The sequence below is a fragment of the Poecilia latipinna genome, unplaced genomic scaffold, assembly GCF_001443285.1.
Source record: "Poecilia latipinna isolate Pla-1442-1.1 unplaced genomic scaffold, P_latipinna-1.0 Scaffold2916, whole genome shotgun sequence".
Taxonomy (NCBI): domain Eukaryota; kingdom Metazoa; phylum Chordata; class Actinopteri; order Cyprinodontiformes; family Poeciliidae; genus Poecilia; species Poecilia latipinna.
In genome coordinates, this window is record NW_015115532.1 from 9,561 (window position 1) to 32,520 (window position 22,960).

Here is a 22,960-nt window from a genome sequence, read left to right on the forward strand (position 1 = left end):
CATTAAGTTTTCTTTCAGTCCTACGTCAAATGTAAATTATTCAACAGCGGAAATTGCTTGTTTTTATTTGCTAAAGATAATAGTTTTTTTTTTTTTTTTTTTTTTTTTTTAGGTTTAAAAACAAAAACCATCAGCATTTTAAGGTAAACTCATTACGACTTTGATGGAAAAGTGTCTGCTTACTTATGGAGGTAAATTCAAACATTTGTCATCTGGGACAGATGAGTTGTGTGGAAGGTACTTAAACTTAATGTTCATGTTAAATCACAGTTATTATGCCTTTAAGATTCAGCCCTGGAATTACCTTAAAAAAAAAAAAAAATTAAAAAAAACAAAACAGTGACACTATTTGATGATCCTGGTTTCTTTTCATTCTCCAACTACACCGTTTTAACTTGACTCTAAAAATGTTAACAGTTACAGTCCCATTTACATCGACTTGCCTGTTACATCCAACTGTACAGGCCTGTAACAATTTATCGTATTAAGTTTCAACCCAGCAAAAACGTGGCATAAGCTGTGAAGCCACAGCTGAGATGTAAGTTTAAAAACTACAACAGACCGAGACAAAGCACAGATTCGTTCCTGACGGTCGGTGTGCACCGTTGTCTCTTGAAGACAATATTCTGGTGGCTGCCGATTTGAAAAAAAAAAAAAAAAAAAAAAAAAAGTCACTTTAGGTGGCCGAGGTTCTTACAAACTTCGTCTAGTGAATCAGTTCTTTCTGACATCCTTGCTCCTCTGAAACTGGCAGATCAGATTATGTCCCTCCGGTAGCAGTGACGTGCGTGGCGCCCTCAGTCTGCCGCACATGCCGATTCAAATCCAGGCCGCGAGGCTTGGACGACGAAAACTCCTTACGCTTCCGTCCGAACTGGAAGCTTAGTGAGGTTCTGTAAACTTTGCTCCCTCTGCAGTTTTCAATGAGCATGGTTGATCAGAGGAATAATAATAAAAAAATAAAAAACAGCCAGGATGAACTTAATGACCTCTGAGTGACGATCGGGGATGAACCAGAGCTCAAGATGCCCACTCCCACGTTTCTCTTATCCTTGTCTCTTTTAGAGGCACGAGAGCTGCTTGAAGATCCATCGAGACGTCATGAGAAGTGAAAGTATGCGAGACGAGCGACGCATGAAGGGGGTGCGGGGGGTGCCGTTACCATATGTGAGATTCACAGTGAGTCATTTTGATGACGCCCACTCCTCCACCTAGCCGGCGGTAGTTCATTCCACCGTACAACCTGGAGAAAAAGTAAGAGTGTACAAACACCAAGCTGACGGAATCAAGTCACATAAGATACGATGATGTCAGGTGAATTCTTCCAGAAGGCTCTTAGTTAGAAAACCAGGTTTAAAGCAGGGTTACGTTAATGAACAAAATCTCAAGCATTGAACATCTGACTGAGCATGGCCTACGACATAGCCTGGAGTTTTGCACACCAGCAGATCTACCAAACATGTATTTGCACACCTAGACTCACAGACATGGGGAAAGGGAGTGGAGAACCTGCAGCGATTTACAGCTCAGGTAGAAGAATCTGTTACTCCGACCACAATCAGTCATTGTGTGCTGTACAAATAAACTTGATTGCTTGATGGACATAACAAATATGGCAAAGTCTTGTGGCTTTACGGCACACCGGTAAAATGCATTTTGTGGAAAAGCAAAATTGCACATCACCCAAACCACATCATCCCCACAGAGTTAGAAGGTGGGGGCAGCGTCATGCTACATTAAATTCTGTTCTTCAGCAGAAATCAGGAAGTGGATCAGTTTCATAGATACCTGTAATGATGTTGCTGTATCTCCTAATCAGTCCATCAACAATCACAATAACTTTTAGCCACAACAATATATAGAGATTTTTTTTTTTGTCTACTAGGAATTATCTTTACTCAATCTGCAACTTTAGATCAGCAGGTGCTTTAGATGGCGAGGCAGGAAGCTGCATTCAGATAAATCATCATAGGTGTGAGCTGCATAGAAAGTTTTATAAAACCTCCATGTCATTGTTTGATACTCCAAACAGTCTCCTTCTGCCTACAAAGGCTTCATCAGTCAGATGAGATTTAAATTAAAACTCAAAACAAATAAAAAGACATTTAAACAACTAATCCAATATACATTTTTGACAAACCTACTAACTGCTCCTCATTTTAAAGATGAAATCAAAAGGACTTACCTCCATGTGTTGGCGTCCGGGTCGTATACTTCTATAGTTTTTAAATATGTTGTCCCATCGAAGCCTCCTACCGCCATCAGCTGACCATTCACGACTGCCAAGCCCACCTGCAGACACACACATTTACAGCTTTGTGTCACACAACAACAACCCAAAGTCATTCGGTGTTTATTAATCTAGCGTTTTAACCTCAGATACAGACCCCGCTACGTCTGGACGTCATAGCGACAACAGGCGACCACTGGTTGGTCCTGGGGTTGTATCTCTCTGCGCTGCTCAGCTCCGTGGTGTCGTCCCTGCCCCCGACAGAGTAGATCATGTCCTGGTAGACCGCGCATCCGAGGTGCTTCCGTCTCGTTCCCATGGGAGACACCGTGTGCCAGCGGTTTTCTTGAGGGTTATAGCGCTCCACTGGCGGCAGAAAAAAATGGACGGAAATAAAACGGTATTGTTTCAGACGGCAGAAACAACAACATTTGGAGCTTAGTAGGTTTTAGCAGTCTGGAAAAAGAGGTTTTTATCTAAATTTATTCCTGCTGAAGTTGTTGAAAGAGGTCTTTATTGCCCTTTTACGAGGTAAAGTACCCGTGTTTAAAGGCGATGTCCCATCAGACCCTCCGACAGCATAAAGAAATCCTCCCAGCACAGCGACAGCTACACCAAGCCGCCTGGTGCTCATTGAGGCCACACGAGTCCACTTGTTTTCCTTTGGGTCATACCTAGAAGGAAGTTATGTTAAGATACAGTTAATCAACTACACAGGAACTTATTTCCGGTAAAATAAGAGATAAAGCAAAGTCAGTTTCAATTACTGCTTCCAATTCTCATTAGGAATGTCTGTTTACAGGCAGGGATTGAGAACAACTACAAAATTAAATATTTAATAAAGTGTAAAAAAAAAAGGTAGACTGAGCTCAATTTATGCACAAGGACAAACCTTTCAACAATGTTGAGACAAGACACTCCATCCTGTCCTCCGACAGCATACAGGAATCCACCCAGTACAGCAACACCCACGCTGGTTCGACAAGTGCTGGTGGGGGCGACGTCGCTGCTCCACTGGTTGGTTTTAGGATCGTATCTGCACAGGTGGAAATCAAGCGCTGCTTTAAAGAGATTTTCATTCCTTCCTTCACCAACCTAAACGGCAGTATTTTGGGTGATCGGCTTGTAAAGGGAACGCGAGCCGTTGTGGCACCAACCTCTCCACAGAGTTGAGATACGAAGAGCCGTCGTGACCGCCCACCGCGTACAACAAGTCGTCGAGGACGCTGACGCCGACTCCACATCGCCGTTTGCTCATGGAGGCCACCATGCGCCACTCGTTAGTCTGCGGGTCGTAGCGCTCCACGCTGGAAATGGCGTCTCCGCTGCACCAGCCGCCAACTGCAGAACAGAACAGCATAAAAACATACATTTAAATTAGGACCTAAATACTAACATTTTTTAAATTTCACACATTAACAACATATGAAATACCGTGAGAGATAAACAATTGAATTTCGGGTTGTTTCTGTTTTTCTTTGCTGTTCCTGACCTGCAAAAAGAACTTCTCCGCATCGAATGGGTTTCCGAGGGCGGGTTCTGGGGCCCTGCATCAGCGGCCGTTCTTGTGGAAGCAAAAGGTAGTTTTTGGCCTCATCAACCAGGTCTCTGAAACAGTGGAGAAATTACATCATGTCTCTGTTTATTTTATTTTCCTATAGATCAACAGGAATGTACAGTGATGTGGAAAAATGTTTGACTGCTTCCTGATTTCCTAGTTTGTTTGTTGTTGTTTTTTCACGTTTGTCACACTTCGGTGTTTCAGACCATAACACCAATTTAAATACGAGTCCAAAATGTTCCACAAGTAAGGGGAAAATTCAGTTTTTAAAATAACGTGATTATTATTAAGGGAGCAGCAACAACTGCAGTCAAACTGGGGACCGAGAGGGTGGGGGGGCGGGGGGGCAACCACTTTTCCACACTGGGCTACAATAATAAAAATCTTCACTTAAAAACTCAATTTTGTGTTTACTTGTGTGGCTTTGACTAATATTTAAATTGGTTTGATGTTCTGAAACACTGAAGTGTGACAAACTTGCAAAAAAATAAAAAATAGGATATCAGGATGGAGGCAAACACTTTTTCACACCATTGAATATCTATGTTACAAAAACTATCATTTGTTTCAAGAAATCTTAATAAAAATTTAAAAAAATAAAAATAAAAAAACACACACACCTGCACTCTTCATCACTTTTGATCAGGGGGTCTGAACCAACGGTCCCCACCAGAAACTTGGGGCTTAATAATGGCAAACGCACATGCTGCAGAACCTGCAGAGACACATTAGGGGCATCATGTGTCTCATCTGAACACCAATAAGGAAATAACGAAGCTCATATTGAAGCCTAAACGTACCGAAATGCAGACATTGTTTTGAAGCAATAAACAAAAAGAAATGCAACGAAACTACCAGATTTATCTCAGGATAAAAACCAACAATCAGACGTTTTAAATGATCCAGAACGTCCTGAATTACCACTCGCTAACCGCACGGCTTCCTGCGGCAACAATACTCCAACAAACCTGGGGCAGCTGGGGTCTGCGTTCCTGGATGCTGTATTTCACCCATGCCATTACGGCGTTGAAAACCTGCTCCTCGCTCCGCACGTTCAGCTCATCGCTGGAGATGATGTCAATCAGCTGGTTGGCAGGAAGCAGCATGAACTCCTCACTTTCCATTACCTGCAATCACACGCAGAGGAGGACTCAGTAAATCAGCTCTGATTAGTGTGAAGTTCTGAAATAATTTCACTCTGGAATTTTTCATATTCAGTTACCATTTCAGGATTTGACATGTCATACTTTCCAAAGTGTGTAAATCCAAACAATACAGGCAGCAGTGTCTTATAGGTCCAAGGACCTAAGAAATGAACAGCAGCACCAATCATGTATCGTCATAAAATGACCAGGAGACGTGGGAGCACCACACCAGAGGCAAACCACTATTTTCTATAAATGTTCTTTTTCTGTGGACTAACTGAAATGGAAGATGGACACCTATATACAATTAAATCACTCGTCAACAGAATTAATCTCACAACAAGCCTGTCATTGTAATAATGAGAGTAGAAAAGTCAAAATAACGGTTACTGAATTAAACGTTCCACATATTTCACCGTAGACTCTAGCAAAGTCAGAGGCATGTTCTCTTCTGCTGCTTCCCTACTGGATTATTTTTGCAAAGATTCACAATGATAATTTAAAAAATACATTAAGAAAACTGGTTGAGGATCTATTTGACCAGATATATTTTACATCTGCTTGAAACAGCAGAAATAATGATGGTATATTAAAAAAAAAAAAAAAAAAGACACTGAATGCCATTTCTGCACATTTGCATTGTGACTGTTCAGCAGATAGTAAACAAAAGCATTTCCTCCTAAGTGGAACCCAGGTCTCTCTAGCTCCCATGAGCTTGTCCTCCTCTTTAAGCAGAAGGAGTGGTGCCTCCATGGAGAAGATGTGCAAATCTAAATCACTACAGTAATGCGCTGCGTCTCCATTAAAAGCAATTCCCATGGCAGAGCTTAGGACAGGATCAATACGAACAACAGAAAATGTAAAAGCGCTTCTCCTCTTCTTGCATCGATGTTTTTTACCTCCTGAAAATTATGCTGTGTGAACTTGTCTGCGATTCGCAGCAGTTCCCGACAGGAGTGGGTGTCGGCGAAGGCCCTGATGCCCAGACAGTTGGATGGATCCAGCTGTCTCTTTAGAAACTCGCAGCAGGCCTCCTGGATCTCAGCCAGCTGGAGAAGACAGGCGGCAGGAAGCAGCGTCTGGACGTTCCCCTCCTCCACTGTCACCTAAAAGGCCAAACACGAATAAGGTTTACGTATTTTTTTCCCATCAAGCCGACACAGGAGATAAATCCTCATAACTCTTTTATTTAAAACGTAATTCGAACTAGCAAGAAAAGAAGCCACTTTAAAAGCGCCAGCGGATCTAAACTCAGAAGAATAAACTATAAAATCTCCAGATTTTCAGCTTCCACCAGCATGTGCACGCAAATTTTCTTTTTTTTTTTTTGTACCGTGAACAAGCGCCGTCCTTCCTACCTGTGAGGTGTAGGCAAAGTCAATGAGCAGCTCCATGGCTCGCTCATCAATGTCACGGATAACCACTTCAGTCTGCCTGCTCTCTGCCAGCTCCCCAGTAAACATCGCCCTAAGGAGACCACCGAAACACAGATTCAATACTACTGAAGCCAATCCTCAGGACCTCCGGATTTTTGACCTTTAAATTAATGGAAAACGTGCCGGGGGCAGGGGGGGAAACCGCAGAGCGCCTTCTCATACCTAAAGTACGGGCTGCAGGCGGAGAGGATCACACGATGAGCGTAAATCTTCTTGGCGCCCACCACCAGCACCACGTCGCACAGCTCCCTGTGTTTCCTCAGCAGATTGATCACTTCCAGCGTCTGCCGTGGGTGTTTGTCCGATATGTAAGGCATGCGTGCCGGCTGGGGGACCCCTTCAGGCAGCTTGTTGGGGTCCCCCAGGGTACAGCGGCTGGTGATGTCCATTCCAGTGGCGTCCTGACGTGCGCTGGTGGCCCTTTGATTTAAAGATTAAAAAAAAAAAAAAAAAAGGAACAAATTTGAAAGGAGAAAGAAGAAAAGCAAAATTACAACTTGGCATCTTAATTAATTAGTTTTGTTTTGCAAAGGACTTTTTCATGTGTGTAACCTGGCAGATCAGGAATTGCACAAGCAGTCTGGCTAATTCTGTCTAACGTGGGGCAGGTTAGCAAAGAAAGATTACACATAATTATAAATGTAATGGATTTTTTTCTTCTTGGACCAATTTGAGTTTTTATTAAGATGTTTTGTCCGATTGTCTGGTTATGCATAATCTTTAATAATAATTTTAAAAAAAATCTACACCATAAATCACATAAATAACCTATTTCTGCGTAATTAAGTGACATTTTACAGCTGTTACTCAATAATGCAACATTTTGCAGCATGTATTACAGTTCTCTCAAAATTCTGAAATGGCATCATGTAAAGTCAGATGTTCTTCTGTAAACCTGAAGTAAAATTTCCACAAATTAGAAGTGACGGTTTGGGCAGATGAAAATTAAAGAGCTAAAATTAAACTGTAGCTTGGCACATTGCACTGAATATGCAGGCCATCAGGTTTGGAATGACACAACATTAACAAGCACAACTTCCATGAGCTAATAATGGAGAAAACTCTAATGGATGAAGTCCTCTAAAGCTCAGCTCACTTTGTTTTAACTGTGTATCGAATCCAATTGGATATTTTATCCTTCCCTGCTCCTAAAAGTCCCCCCGAATAGGTGTATCCGTGCTATGTTGTCTCTACTGCCGCTGCACAGACCTGGGCTAATTCTAAGTCAGCTGAACCAAATATAGTGGAGCCGCTGACCTGCACATGTAGCGGTCAGTGTAAACGTATCCACACCAGTCGGTTACCTCCGTGTGTCCCCCAGATCTTTTTAGCGCCGAGAACACACAGTCACTTTGATGCCGGGTTTCGCTTCAGATTATGTTCACAGCGCCGGTCAAAGGTCCCTGACATTTAAACACATCCGTTTCAACAGATGCCGCTGCGGGCGGATCTCACTTTGCTATACATATCTGTGCAAACCGATTCTGTTGAGCCACGGCCAGTTAAATATCGATTCAGAACGAATGTGATTAGAAAGTTTACCATGCGACGTTGGATGGGACAAATCCATTAGAGATGGGGGCAATCCTGAAACTTCAATTCAATTTGGATGCTTTCATTACGTCTTCAAAACAGAAGACACATTACAGACATAAGTTGTCGTTTACAGGCTTAGAGCACTTAGTTTTTGCTGTTAAAACAACTCACTACATTTAAAGTCTGTTGCAATAATATCTATACTCCTCGATTTGTTTTATTGAGTCACGTCATGTACCCAGAAACATCAATGTATTTTATGACAGACTGACACAAAGTAGCTGATATTTGAAAAATACAAGCAACGAGCCGACTAGAATAAAAATGTTAGACACATTTTTATTCACCACTTAACTGTTCACTTGGTTGCTTCTTTGATCAATGCTCTTTTTTTTCTCCTGGCTCATCAGTTTAGTTGGACAGCAAAGTTTGGACTCGTGTCTTATGACTCTTTCCATTTCCAAATGATGGACTGACCACTGATGTCAGTCCATCATTTGGACTGACAGATGGTTAAACCTGGTTTTTGGAGCTTAATCCTGCTTTACTCTTCTTCATAAGTTTATCCCTGACCTGTCAGATGTGCCCTTTCGTCTTTACCAACATTCTCTCTCAATTTTCTGGGGCCTTCAGAGAGCAGCTGTGCTCTCTGAGTTCACCGAGTTCAAATTACACACAAGTGGATGTAATATAATATGTTAAGGTGACTGTAAATTCTTACTTTTCTATCCGAGTTTTATTTCTACTTCAATATTATGATCACCTTTACAATTCGACATTTGTACTTTGTGTTCGCCTATCAAACAAGACTCACAGTATGTTGAAGCTAGTGAACGTAAAGTGAAGAGATGTAAAATAAATAAATAAATAAATTTAAAAAAGTTGCAGAGACGAAAGCAATTTTGCAAGGAACTGTACCTACACTCAGTCCTAATCATCCTAAATAAAACGGATCTCCAGAAATACATCTGTAACTTTAAAACTATTGACATTGTGGTACTCCACCCCCTCTTGCCAATTCACGTCTGTTGCCTCTTAAACCTCATGCACACGTGGTAATCCAACAAGTTCTTTTTCCAGTCATGGTGATGGCAATAGTTTATTCATAGCATGTGGGTGTGTGTAACCACATTCCTGTTCTAACTCAACCCTCAACCGAGTCAATAAGGCTGAACGATATTAGGAAAAAAAAAAAAAAAAAATGAGACGCGAGATAACGTTGGTGACTGTTGGGATAGCGGCGATACGACTTGCAGTAAATAAGGAATTAAAAAGGTTTTACTGTCTTCCTGCTAGCAAACAGATCTCAATAAATGAGCCTTTCAGACAGACGAGTCGTCTAGGCTGACGTCTGCTGTTTCGCATTGAAACAACTTAGTTGTACTTTTTTAATGATGCGCATTAAACTACTTGTGTCATTGACTATATTCCAGGCATCGTTATATATAGCAAATATTTATGGAAGTTCTTCACTGTAATGTGCGTTGCATACACTGTTATCACAACAGCGAAATGTGGAGACAAAAATCTATGTTTTTTGTTCCATTCCAGAATGTAAAGCCATTAACTTTTCCCCCATAAATCAATCATGGCTAATATGTTGATGTCTGAATCAGTACCGAGAAGCTATTTAAAACTGTCAGAACTATGTTGGAGAGAGCAACGATGATTTAAATCTTAATTATCAAACTGCATCAATACAGTCAAGTGGTCTTCAGACAACGCTCTAGAGTCCAGAGGCAGCAGAAAAATAATTATGCACATTTACACCTACCTGCGCATTGGCTTTGTGTCCATGCACTGAAGAACAATATCTGATTCACGTCACCCTGTAAAGACAGCAGAGCAAATCACAATCTGTTGTTCATCAAGGCTCAACATTTTTGCTAAAACTTAAATGCAAATAGTTTCTGCATTGATATTTTCTCTTGAAAACACACGTCATCTTTTAAATTCTTTTTTCACAACCCTGAAGAGCAGGCCTTTGGAACATAACGCTATCAAACTCATCTCCGTTTGAAAGAAACCTTCCCGACTGCGCTCGCCATTCTGTTGAGCACATTTTGTCGCTATGACACGTCATGTTCAGCATTAAAATCCTCCCTTACAGTTCTGCTCTTGCATCAAAACAATACAGTTCTAGTCAACATCAGCAGCAGACACACAAAGTCCAGTCAGACATGGACTTCATTGAAATAGAAAGCCCCAAAAAACTTTACAATATTTATTAACTGCGACGTTAACCAATAACAAGGCAGTCTGAAGCGTTGATATTTAGCTACGATATAATGTTTTGTCCATAAACTACCATAACGCAGTGCAGTAACCATCTTAAAAATGGCGTGCAAATTTAAAGCTACAGCAGACTGACAAATGAAAGACCCAATTTGGATGAGTGTTTATTAAGGATGTTGTCTATAGCTGAAAGTATTTCGAAGTATGGCATCAAGAACAGCAGGAGATTTGTGAATTTCTGAATATTATAGAAAATTGTCTTTTTTTCAACCACAACTAAGGTGTTGTAGCCTCATAAAAACAAAGGGGGAAGGATAAATTATTAAATTGTCAACACAGACAACAACATAGACATTAATCTTTTCATTTCACCCACCTTTGTGTTTTAAAATCACTTACAAAATGCGCCATAGTTTAAAATTCTGTTATAATGTATCAAGGTACGTTAGGGGACATTTCTAAAAAATCAATTATATCTGAATTTAAGCAATGTTTGCATTGTGTACGTTTATGAAATAACAAATGCAGTTCATAAACTCTGCATTTATGTGTAATAGTTTTGATTGTTCTCTGTTTTGTATGTTTATCTCTCCTAGGACCACAAAGGAAAACAAGTCTGTCGGATTTAGCGCATCTATTACCTCATTGTAGAAATTTTACTGAGAAAGCCCCCTTAGAAATAAGATGGGGAGGGGGATGTACATAAAAAAAACGCCCAGTAATATGAAATGTTCTTTTTTTTTTTTTTTTTTTTTACCGACGTAGCTAAGCTAACACAGGTTAACTATTAGTTTATCTAAAATCCGCAAAACAGAAAGCTATTAATGAAATATCGGTCATTTTCAGACTGCACAAAATATTACTGTATAAATATGGTTTGGGTAACTATCTAAAGCCAATGTTTCTTATAGAAAACTAGAATAAACGAAGCAACACTTGCTGACTGACGTTGATTAACTCCCCCAGTATTTGGGAGAAGCAGGAGCTAGCGTTATAAAAAGCACTTCCCCGGTACATGTTGTCACTGTACAAGAGGCAACTTATTACAGCGAGATGGTTTGATTGCTATTGGAGCAGACCTTTACGGTTAGCTTACAAGTTTATACATATGTGGCCGTTCACGCCTTAGCTATAGATTAGGACAAAACCTCACTGAATAAACTGTGTGCCAAGGTTTGTATAAGCTATTTGTACACGACGTAACGAAAAAATAAAATCACAATACGCTACTGAGTATTTTAAGAGCGGACTTACCTTATATTTCCATCCCAATGACTGAGAGAGAAGTAGCTTTGGAAGCTAGTGTTTACAGTTCTCAACTGCTGATACCCACTGAAGCTTTTCCTCCTTGTGAACTGCGCATGCCAAGTGATAAAACCCCGCTTCCGGATATGTTTTCAAAATAAAACTAAGAGATTACGTAATCTTTTCCGAGCATCAGAAAACAGTATCAGCGAAAACAACAAAACATTCACGACGGAATATGGAGGAATGAGGTACATATATCTTACAATAAAATGTGGTCATAAAGCATTTGTTTTTATATAAAGATGTGGACATTTCCTTTAAGATAGAAACTTGAGTACTCAGATTCATTTTTTTTTACTCTCACCATCCACCAGAGGGCGCTGATTTCCGTGAAATGTCTTTATACGGAGTGTTGTAATTTTTATTTTTCTCTCAAGAACCTATGGTCTCTCCAGGTTGTCTATTTTTTTATTCAAAGAGAAAGAAGAGATGCGGAGTTACACAAATAAGTCTCACAGACGATTGAATACAGGGAAAAGAAAGGTTTGTGTTACATTAAAATAAAAAATACTTTGATTTCCCAAGCCCTTTTGTCTTCCTTATTCTTTTTTATCCACATGAATGACAGTGGGCTCCTGTTGAGTTTTCGTTATCCACATTCAGAAAGAAAACAGTGTTGCTAAAACATCGGTCAAACGTTTACTTTGTTTACTGTATATTTAGGGGAATTTTATTGACCAAAACAAAGTGATACAAAAATGTGAAGTGAGAACATATATATATGGATACAAGTTTTCAAAGTTTCAAAGGTCTGTTCATCTATGAAAAACTGCCATTTGCTTATATCAAGATTTGTCCTAAACCCCCAAGGTCTCAATTTTTTAAAAAGATTTTCTGTCTGTTTACCTGTATCTTTACCTGTTCTATAAAATATACAAATCAATTTATTACATTTTAATATTTACTAATTTATTCTGTCTTATAAAATCACATCAGTTCCATGTGTTTAATATATTGGATTTAATCAAGTAAATAGGTTATAAGCACTTTTAATATACAAACATAAAAAAGTATTTAATAAAACAGCATGAAATCTGTTTACATGAACATTTAGTGCTTCTCTTAAACATTGTAAAAATATTTTTTGTTCGTAAAATGAGATATGTAGTCAAATGGATGTTATGTCCACCCACTTATTACTATAAAGCTTTGATCATTCTATCTGCCTTTCAAGTTCAATCACAGTGAAAGATCTGATTTTACATTTTTCAGTAGATTTTCCAGTGTTAAGGTATTTATTCAAACCACAACAGTGCTTTGTTTTGGTATTACATGCATGCAAGATTTGCTGTATATTGAGTCATTTTTATCAGACCAACACTTGATATCTTAGCCACAATTTTTATCATGGGATTCAACCAAGTATAACATGTATGAATATTCAGTAAGTATTTCTGAAACAAAATTAATCTTTAATAAATTAATATTTACTTTATCATTTAGCAAGTACTCGAGTTTACAAAGTTGTTCATTGGCTGGATTGGAGCAACAGAGACAATTTGTGCCTTTTTAGTGCAAATACATTAATTTCACAGCTGCATTCTCAGGGGAATTTAATTTATAAAAAAATAAAAAATAAAAAAAAAAATAAAAACCTTAATCCCACCATCTCTGATCCAGAGTAAATGTCATTAAATTCCTGGTATGCATTGCAATGGCTTGAATACATATCACCAGCTTTTTTTTTTTTTTTTAAAAAAAGAGCTTTTTCACATGGAAGTTATTTTAACCATTCAGCTTTTGTTCTTCAATTTGCACACTTTAAAGGATTAGGAACTTTAAATCTGGATGGATAGACTATGAGACAGGGCTGCACAAAATTAGAAATTCAATAACAATGTTAAGTAATGTGACAACAAGAAAAGATGTTATAATTTGTTACAATTTTGTTGTTTTTTTTACCCTTTAAGCAATGTAATTTGTGTCTGCTGCAAGAATCTGCAGCCAAAGAGCCTGTTCAACTGACTGATCATTACATTAATATATACGACGCAAATATATGACACTTGGAATACATTAGCCAACCGTTATAAAACTCTAAAACAATCTTTGCCAAATAAACCGAGCCTAAATTTGTTGTTCTGTTAATTGCTCATGCATTGTACAGATCCAGTTTTGAAAAGAAAAACAGAAATTTAATTTTCTCCTCATGAACATTCTTCAATTTGTAGTGCGACATAGTCCAGTAACTGCTGACACAGTTTCAATACGAAGAAAAATCAAACCATTTAATTTCCACATTGTAACTGCTGACATTCTCTTTACATTCTTAGCAAAAAGCAAATATATATAAAGTAATTTTATATTCAATAACAAAGTGCCAGATTTCATATATTCTGATAAATTAAAGACACAAAAATTCATAACATACATATAAACAGAAGTTTCATCTTGAAAACATTAATATTTTAACAACTTCTCATGTGACTCCATGAATAAGTTAAATTAATCCATTGACTTTACCAGTTTATTCTCCCTTTATTCTGCAGTGACCAAGTGAAATAGGCAGTTTAGTGCTCTTATTTAATACGGTAGTTACCCATTCACCCCTTACAGACTTGTAAAGACTTTCTAGACAAAAAACTGATTTCCACTGATGCATCTCTTCAACCTCTTAGACTCATTTTCCATGTAATGGTATTCAGGAGTGGCCAATTGGGAGCTGTGTCAGTGAATTTGACATGAGCGGCTGAAGCAGAAGCTGGTCCGGAGTTTGAACTGGAAAAGTGAGGAAAAATAAAAAATAAAAAAAATAAGACAAAGAAACAAAGAAAACAGATTTAACGAGTGTCAACTTAAGAATCAGAAAGCAAAATTGTCATTTAATCGTGATTGGCTTTTAATTTGCCAGATGTGGGTGTCAAGAAACAATACTGTTTGTTTCAAATAAATAAATATTAGCCAAATCCAGTAAGAGGAAGACCATCTCATGACATGTAGTTGAAACATATAGATCTGTTGGTTGTTTTTATCAGTAGGAGTTTAGAATAGTGCCGACAGTTTGCATATCTTCATTACCTTCCATATAAGTCAGAGTAGTGAGAAGTGGTGTGTCAGGAGAAAGATAGGATGTATATTGTAGGTCCTCCATCAAAGGTGGAGTAAGCTGACTAGGACCAAGTGATGTCATCATGGTTGAAGAAGGCTGAATTGGGCAGATGTGTTTCTTTTGACGAGCTCGGCAATTCTGAAACCAAACCTGAAGACGGGGAAATTAAGTTAAGCTAAGACATGACTGCCTTTACACAGAGACTTATTATGTGTATAAAGTCCAAAATGGTCATTTTGAATATGTGTAATAAAATTACCTGAATTACTCTGCGGCTGAGACCTGTCCTCTCTGCTAACTTCTGCAGAGTCTGGGCATCTGGGTTATTATCTTTAGCAAACTGGGTTTGCATCACCTACAAAAAGAGTGGCAGAGAAAGTTTTAGTAAACACTTATCAGATTTTATTGAACATATACGGTTAATCTGTTTTCAAAATTATCTGTAGATACACTGAAGGACAAGCTAGACACACCTCTGGATCTTGTGATTTATAATGCTAAGAGAGACTTCTGTTTACATTCATTATCACCAAGAAGGAAATGTTCTGATAAAAAAATATGATGCAATAATTCAAATCTCCACATTTTGTGTGGAATTGTTGCTGCTCCCAGTAAAACGTTTTTGGGTAATAAAAAAAAAAGAAAAAAGAAAAAAACAAAATCAGCATTTCAAAATGTCTTAATTTAAAGGACATTTTTAATGGATGGATCGCATCAATTCTTAATTTTTCTCTATTCATGAGAAAATGGTTCAGTGGACCACAACTTCCAGATAAAAGTACCTGTAACTGGTCAGCAGTGAAGCTGGTCCTGGCCCTCTTTGCTGGTCGGGGAATTGCACTCGGATCGTCTTGGTTGGCCAGGTCATCGTCCAATTTTGGTTGCTCTTTAGAAGAAGACACAGCAAAATAGATCAATTGAAAGAAATGCAGTTACTCCCACAATCCATATTATTGCTTAGCATACTTGCAAGTTGAGGAATGTGTATTTGTAACATATATTGCACCAAATTATTTAAGAGAATCAACTATTTATCTTAACTCACTTCTCAAGCATAATTCCATTTGTATGCTCACCATTCTCTTTAGCGCGTTTGAGACTCTCCATCATTATGTCATAGTGACTTCGACAGAAGACCCTGTTCTCTACCAGTCCACATTCCTCTCCAGTCGAGAGCTGCCGCTTACAAGAGGAGCAGGAGAAACACGCCAAGTGGAAGGTGCTTCCTCTTGCACGGCGCACCCAGTCAGTAGAATGGATGTTCCGGCCACAACGCGCACAACGAGTGCCGTACCTCCTAGATGAAAGAAAATAAGAAGCGAGGGAAATGGTTGAAATATTTAGCCATGTTAAAATTCCTTTTACACATAAGATGCATTTCACTTTTAGGCTGTTAATCATGGAAACACAGGGATGTATCCATATTTTAGCAACTTGGTTAAAAACAACAATTTCAGCACTGTTTACAATGATTACTGTGTGCAAACATGTTTTTCATTGGACAAAAACAATAAAAATACAATTAGACCCTGACATTTTAGTCACTTTAGTTTTCAGTATGCAACATAGAATTTATAGGAGAACAATTCCTGCCTCCTGATTATTTGAATGCACCAAACACACATTTGTGGCTAGCTTAAACATCTCTTTGTTTTGCTAATCAAACAATATTGTTCAATGAAATTCTGAAAACAAAGACTGCTAGCACCAACACACCTGAAGTAGTCAAGTTTGCAGAAAACCTGTTTGTCTTTCACATAACAGCTCACGTGTCGCCCCAGTGACGTTTTACATACACTGCATACGAGACATGTCATGTGCCAGCACAAGTTGTTCACCTGAATGAGGGGAGAGGAGGGAATGGATGACATTTGAAGTCAACAGAAGCCACACACTACATCCTACAGGAAAGAAAATACATTTGGTTGGACATACGTAGGCTGGGTTTGTTTAGAGGAGAAGGGTGTTCTTTAGCAAAATAATTCACTACTGATTTTTTTCTAGGATACCAGAGATGTCAATATCAGCAATGGTGACAGTGAAGGAGCGATTTGGACCTTGAGAAGGTATCTGTCCACAATTTCTTGCCCACAGGAGGCGCAAGGGATCTTCACATGGTGGGATGTAGATTGAGGGACAGATGGCAAGGAGGAAGAGGAGAGAGAGGAAGGAGAGTAGGAGTCTTCTTCAAAAATATCATCAGCCCCTGAAGAACCCTGTTGGTGACAAGTAATCACAGATTGCGAACTTTGAAAACACAACTATGATATAGAGTACCAACTTATTTAAGGGTTTGTAGCCACTGAAAAAAACTGGAGAAACTAGTTTATTTTATTTGATGAGTGTTCTGATATTTTTTTTATTGTTTTTGCACTCCTGAAGAAGCATAGTTTAAGAAAAATTTATTTAATGAAATCAAGAACAATTTTATCTCCAGAATGGAAACCATAATACAGACATTAGGAGGCAGAAAGCGATCTACACAAACCTCACACTGACAAAGAAAAACACACAAAAAAAAAGGAATTGTGTGAAAATATGCATCTATCTGACTTTAAAAAATATATATTAAGACAATTCAGAATTGAGAAATTTTCAAAAATATGCCATCATCCTCTTTAGCAATGTGGGCACAAATTGTACGCTTCAATCTGAACTGAACTATTCAGTTGTTGAAGTCATCGTATAACTGAATAGTTAGAACCCAAATACATTTAATTACTGAACAAAATATTTTTTAAATGTCTATATTGAAGCAATTTTATTGAGTCAGTTCATTTCAAAAATTGGTTGGAAGCACCTTACTCCTTTAGCTGTTAGATTTTAACAGTTTCCACCCCAAAATATTTTATTTCTATCCAAATAAAATGAAAATCTTACATGATTTTCATTAGCTTAAATAAATAATTAAAGAAGGAACGTTTAAAACACAGCAATTTTTTTAATAACTTGAGACTTTTCAACAAGACATAAAAAGCAATGACGATGTCTCCAAAAATGTACTCAACATAAACGTGTGTATGGCATTTTAAACTTGTTTTCCCCCCACCAGAACTATAATTTACCTTTTTTAATTGATATATTTCCACTTATGTCGTCTTACTTTTGACTTTTTGCACAATTTTAAACACTAACCCAATATATCTACTGCAACTAAGATTTTTTTTTTCTGAAGCATTTTAAACACCATACTCCCAAAAGCTTCCTCAAGCTTAAAAAGCTTGAGGAAGTGTATATGAGAGCGAGTAATTTCGAAATGTATATAAAATAGGCTTTATCTCTTCATTTACATCTGTTTTCATTTTTGAAACGAGTTTAAAAGTTCTATAGTACAAGTTGCTGGAGTACAATTGAATTAAAACAGAAGTCAGAAAAAGTCAAGAACAAAGTCTTTTTATCAAGCATATTGTTAGTTTTATTATCTATTAAAGTAAATTTAAAAACTAACTTAAATATCTGTAACTTTGTATGATTTTTCCGGAGCACTGGCATGCGAGCCACACAATGCGTCTTTAATTACCACTCTCGGTCCCTCTCACCAAATATATAGGGAGAAAGGGCTGTTAATTTGATATTGAAAACACCTACTGTGTCGTAAAAGGCATTCTCCTGGTGCAGCTGAGAGAAAATTTCCTCCGCTGTGAATGTATCTTCCTCCGACATGGTTTGTGCCACAAGTCCAGAGGACGTACCACCCTAAATGAACATGTAAGCTGACGTCCTCCTAATATTTCCTCTGTGACCTGGTCGCTTACATTAATAACGACCCATAGTGGAAAACGAGAGAAAAAAAAATGAAAGTCCTTATTGCTGTCGTTTATTAACAATAAGTAAAGGCCATTGTTTTGGTTGAGACGTTGACCAGACACACAGTACTAACTTATTTCTATTGGTTGAGATATTTTTTTTATTATTATTATTTAATTTTATTTTAACCAAATCTCTCTTTAAAAATGAGAACTAGCGTTCAATGAACTGGTTCACGCGCAGCTGAGTCAGTTTATCACTGATTGTGCTCGAGCACGCACGTGCAGCCAATAGCCGGAAGATGTGTTCACCTGGTCAGATTTAACACTTATCTGTCATCTAAATGTTACGACTCTAATAGCGCACTGTTTGAGTGCGCTATTAGATTCCAGAGATTATGTATATCTTTGTACTATATATCTTACTATATATAGCACTATGTACTATATATCATTGTATATCTTTGTACTTTAACTTGTATGTCCTTAATATGAATGTGAAATCACACATAAACGCCTATAACTTAAATTTGAAAACACCAACGTATTTCGACATGATATATTTTCTTTTTACTGAAAGAAAACATTAGCAAAAACTTTAAATAAACCGTAATCTTGCCCATTAATGGTCTTAATGTAAGGTCCGACAATATCTGTTCATAAAAATATTTTATTAAATAGACGTTTAAAACGACAACGTTCTTTTTGAGAATGTGTTTATGTATTGGCTTTTTTTTATTGGTCATTATCTTCCGCTATATGGCTGTTATTTTAGGTTATAACCGCGGAGTTTTGAACTAATCACCAAATGTCTGGACGGCACAGTCAAACTATTAATAATACGAAAACGACATTCGTAGACTATTCTCTTATAACAGCTATTACTGTAATTTAAGAAACAAAAAATATAAAAATGTATGAATTGAATATTAGTTGTGGCACAACTCGCTCTGTCATTTTCCACATACTTACCACGCTGTTGGAGTTAGACATTTTCAAGGAGCATCCCGTTCCGGCCAGATGTTAGCAGCAGACAGAGGCCGGTTTTCTCCTGTGACTTTGTACCTGACCTCGTCTGATCAATGCCTGTCCAAGGCGCTGTTTGTTGAAGCTATAGTCCGTCAGGGTCCCGCTTAGCGAAGTGACTTCCATTTACTGTTTGCTGTAAGAGCTAAGATGTGTTTTGTCTTGGGATTTAAAAAAAAAAAAAAGTGCACCTCCTACTGTGGGGGCCTGAGCCCGCCTTCAGTTTTACATTTACAGTTTTCCTATCATGAGGAGGAAAATCAAGACTTTCTGTTAAGATGTTGAGACTTCTTCCCCTCCATCTTTCGCTCAAATGTTACAGTGCATTGTAGAGAAAACTCCAATAGAAGTAACTTTATCTCAAGATTGTATGCGGCCAAAAGCTGAATTATTTGCTTCCAATTAAACCTATGCCACCTGACTGGACAATAACACGGGCTTTACAGGGACCTTAGGTTTTGTGGCCCACAAAATTAATTAATTAATTTATTTATTTATTTATGGACAACATTTTTATATGTTTTCAAACAAGTGAAAGCAAATATCATTGAGGTGTTTTTAATTTGTTGGTATTTCCATAGATAATGATAATGTCACAGCCTAACCTAGCTCTCAAGAACATAAAATGTGCCAAATATTATCTTTAATTGGTTTTTAATTGCATTTTGCTTATTTCAGTGACGTGTTAAAACTTTATATGCTTTGGTTTATTTTGGGTGTGGAGAAAGATATTCCTTGGAATTATTCTGGGTTTTCTGAGTGTTTTGCATTTACATTTATCAATATAATTTACCTATTTGATCTGATAGTCTTGTGTCGGATGCAATATTTTAATCCACACACTGAGACTTAGAGAGTAGGGACTGCCTTTCTCTGCAAAGCATTTAAGAGCTCTGCAGTATTAGATGACAGAGGCTGGTGCAGATATTCAAAGTTAATTTTTAGATGGCTCTTTTCACAGAAAAATACTTCTCATACCCCCAAAACACACAAAAACATATAATCATCCTTTCCTGTGCGATGCATTTAACTTAATGTGCTCCGTTTGACTCTTATCAGCATGTTTCATCTTTTCCTCTGCTGCCACCAGGGACCTTGTGAAATAGCACAGGTCTCAATTTGGAGGCTCAATTCTATTTATTTAGACATCCACACCATCTGACTCTCATCAGAAAAAGACATAAACTTGGCTACATTTAATGTTGTGCTACAGAAGAGCAGTTAAACAAATCCCTAAAGCTAAAACTATTTATGGATTAATATTTATAAAGAACCTGATGAGACTAATCTTTTCCTTACTAAAATAGTTTATCTCATTAAAAAAAAAAAACATTGATGAAACAAGAAATTAATCCAAAGTAATTTCAGAGACAACCAGGGCTGTATTTTTCTCAGTTTAAGAAGTGTGGTGAATTGGATCATTTTACTGTGGAGTTGTGATGAACTCCTGTTTCAAGTACAAGGCTTGAAGTAAGTACATGACGGCATTTTTCTCTTTTTTTTAGATGGTTACTTTGTAAGAATCGAAGTTTAAACTATTGCCAATTAAAGAAAGGAGTCCAAATGCATGAGTAAAACCAAAAATTTACTTTGTGAATAGAGGCAAGAAGAAAGGTTGGCAATCCCTTTGGGTCTTATCTGCGTTTTTATGACATCCGATACCTCAGGCCCCTCTAGAACTGGCCCTTTAAGATGAAATTTAGTAGCTTGGTTGAAGGGGTTTAGAGTCCCAGTTGACGGCGTTTCAACTAAAAACCTAGAGGTTGGAGTCCTTGTCAAACAGTGTTTTTGACTAAAGTCCCAGAGGGTTTGAGTCCCAGTTAAACGACATTTAACTGAAGTCCTAAAAGAGGTGCGGGTATTAATGTTTTTATCTTTTTTAATCTTTTTCAAAATCTCTTTCTCTTTTTCACTGTTTAATCAATGTCACATGCTGTTTTTATTGTAATCATGTAAAGAACTTTGAAATGCCTTGCTGCTGAAATGTGCTATACAAATAACATTTGATTGATTGAAGGGCAGTGGGTGTGCTTGACCTCAAACAGAAGAGTGTGAAACAAGCTAATTTAAACACATCCACCTACTTTCAAGACTTGTACTTGTAATGACAGTAAAAAATGATGCCAATACCAAAAAAAATAAAAATAAAAAACCTCTAGACTTTAAGCTGCTTATCGCTATGATGTCAAGGTTCGTGACCAGTGGCAGTGTTTGTTTCTGGGTTTGGTTTCCCTCCTCTTAAAAAAAAACATCCTAGCATCCTACAAACACAGTTTTGTTTGCAACAGTTGCTTTTAGTTTGGTCATGACATGCAGTGGCTTATCTCGCTCTTTGGAAGTGTGACAGTACGGGTGTGTCAGCGTCTCCGTCTGTGTGTGTGTGTGTGTTTGTATTTATGTGGAAGTGCATCTGAGATCACTGAGCTTGATGTCAGGGAGAGTCACTGGTGAAAGATTGGCTTGTGTGTGTGTGTGTGTGTGCGTGTGTGTGTGTGTGTGTGCGTGTGTGTATGCGTGCGTGCGTGCGTGCGTGCGTGCGTGCGTGCTTTCTCCTCCGTGTGTCTCTGTCCAGTGCAAAGCTTTCCCTTGATTACCCGAGCTCTGACAGAAAGTGTGTCTGGCAGCAATGGGTTTGAACGATACAACAGAGCGTGAAAATGGGGATCCTTCCACTCTCCACAAATTGACCCAATAGAAAATATTAATTATCACCAGAACTGCAGCAATATTACTCGGTTGCTTACAAAATCTAACTGCAACTCCTCTTAGAAGCTGTCTATTTTAAATGTGCAAGTCTCTTGTTTTCTTTACCCCTCACAATCTCCTTTTTCATCTCAGTTCCAGAAGCCCGTCACCATGACAACCACTGTAAACACCGAGAAGTTTTGGGTCTTGCACTGCCATAAGACGTGAAACTCCAGCGGGGCCCGTTTGGATGAGAAGCAGTACCACATCTGGACTACATAAGCTTCAGTGGCTGGTGACATTAGACTTCTACTCTACACAGTGACACAGCCAAGACTGTAAGGAGAAGATGCTAAAAAAAAAAAACCTTCAGAAAGAATAAGTTTTGTTGAAGACTGAAGGACTTCCATTAAATTTAGAGATCATGTCCACTTCTGGGAGATTGCAGGGCAGTCCTAGATCAGAAGGACTCCATTGAGCATGTTCTGTGTCTCTCCAGGGTCTCCTTCCAGTGCCATGTGTTGTAAGACCTCCAAAGAGAGCCACCAAGGATGCATTCCTATCAGGGTAATGAGTACCAACTCTGCTGTTGGAGATTATCAGACAATAATCTGATATGATCAGCTGGGTCTTTGTTCATTCCCCCTCAGCTCTCCTGAGCCCAAATGGAAAAAAAAAAAAAGTTGATGTACCTTTTGCTTCTAGTCTCAATATGGTCAGTACTTTGCAATGCAATATAATTGAAAACATGTTTTTTCATTTGTCCACAGGGTTTACAAGTGTTTCAGCTGACTTGCAATTGTTTCTATAATGTTATCCTTGCTTTTATATCCTTTTTTTGTTTGTTTGTTTGTTTCAAAAAGATGATGGTAAGAGTACACAACAAGGAAAAGTGTTTTTTTTTTTTTTTTTTTTTTTTTTTTTTTTTTTTTTGTTTTTCCCCTACTAAAAAAAAATTTTTTTTTTTCCTAAAAATTTAAGCCCCGGCGGTTTCTCCCCCCCT

General features: G+C 38.0%; 2 protein-coding genes across 3 annotated transcripts; both read right to left on the reverse strand.

The window, feature by feature from the left end:
- Positions 1-278: 278 nt before the first annotated feature.
- Positions 279-11,506, reverse strand: klhl20 (kelch-like family member 20). The gene is made up of 14 exons (XM_015022031.1): positions 11,398-11,506; positions 9,683-9,737; positions 6,535-6,792; positions 6,295-6,403; positions 5,836-6,042; positions 4,760-4,918; positions 4,412-4,506; positions 3,723-3,838; positions 3,388-3,571; positions 3,123-3,266; positions 2,771-2,904; positions 2,388-2,596; positions 2,186-2,292; positions 279-1,243 (listed from the first exon to the last, which is right to left on the reverse strand). Exons 2-14 carry the CDS (start codon positions 9,703-9,705, stop codon positions 1,159-1,161), a joined length of 1,830 nt encoding a protein of 609 aa, XP_014877517.1. The 5' UTR covers positions 9,706-9,737; positions 11,398-11,506; the 3' UTR covers positions 279-1,158.
- Positions 11,507-13,343: 1,837 nt separating this feature from the next.
- On the reverse strand, positions 13,344-19,353 carry LOC106939580 (LIM/homeobox protein Lhx8-like). Of its 2 annotated transcripts, none has more exons than XM_015022029.1 (8): positions 19,219-19,353; positions 16,558-16,716; positions 16,217-16,338; positions 15,577-15,797; positions 15,283-15,386; positions 14,760-14,855; positions 14,470-14,650; positions 13,344-14,169 (listed from the first exon to the last, which is right to left on the reverse strand). In XM_015022029.1, exons 1-8 carry the CDS (start codon positions 19,237-19,239, stop codon positions 14,093-14,095), a joined length of 981 nt encoding a protein of 326 aa, XP_014877515.1. In that variant the 5' UTR covers positions 19,240-19,353; the 3' UTR covers positions 13,344-14,092. The 2 variants fall into 2 exon arrangements, with proteins under 2 accessions (XP_014877515.1, XP_014877514.1); XM_015022028.1 differs by lacking the exon at positions 19,219-19,353 and adding an exon at positions 18,089-18,423.
- Between the last annotated feature and the right edge of the window lie 3,607 nt (positions 19,354-22,960).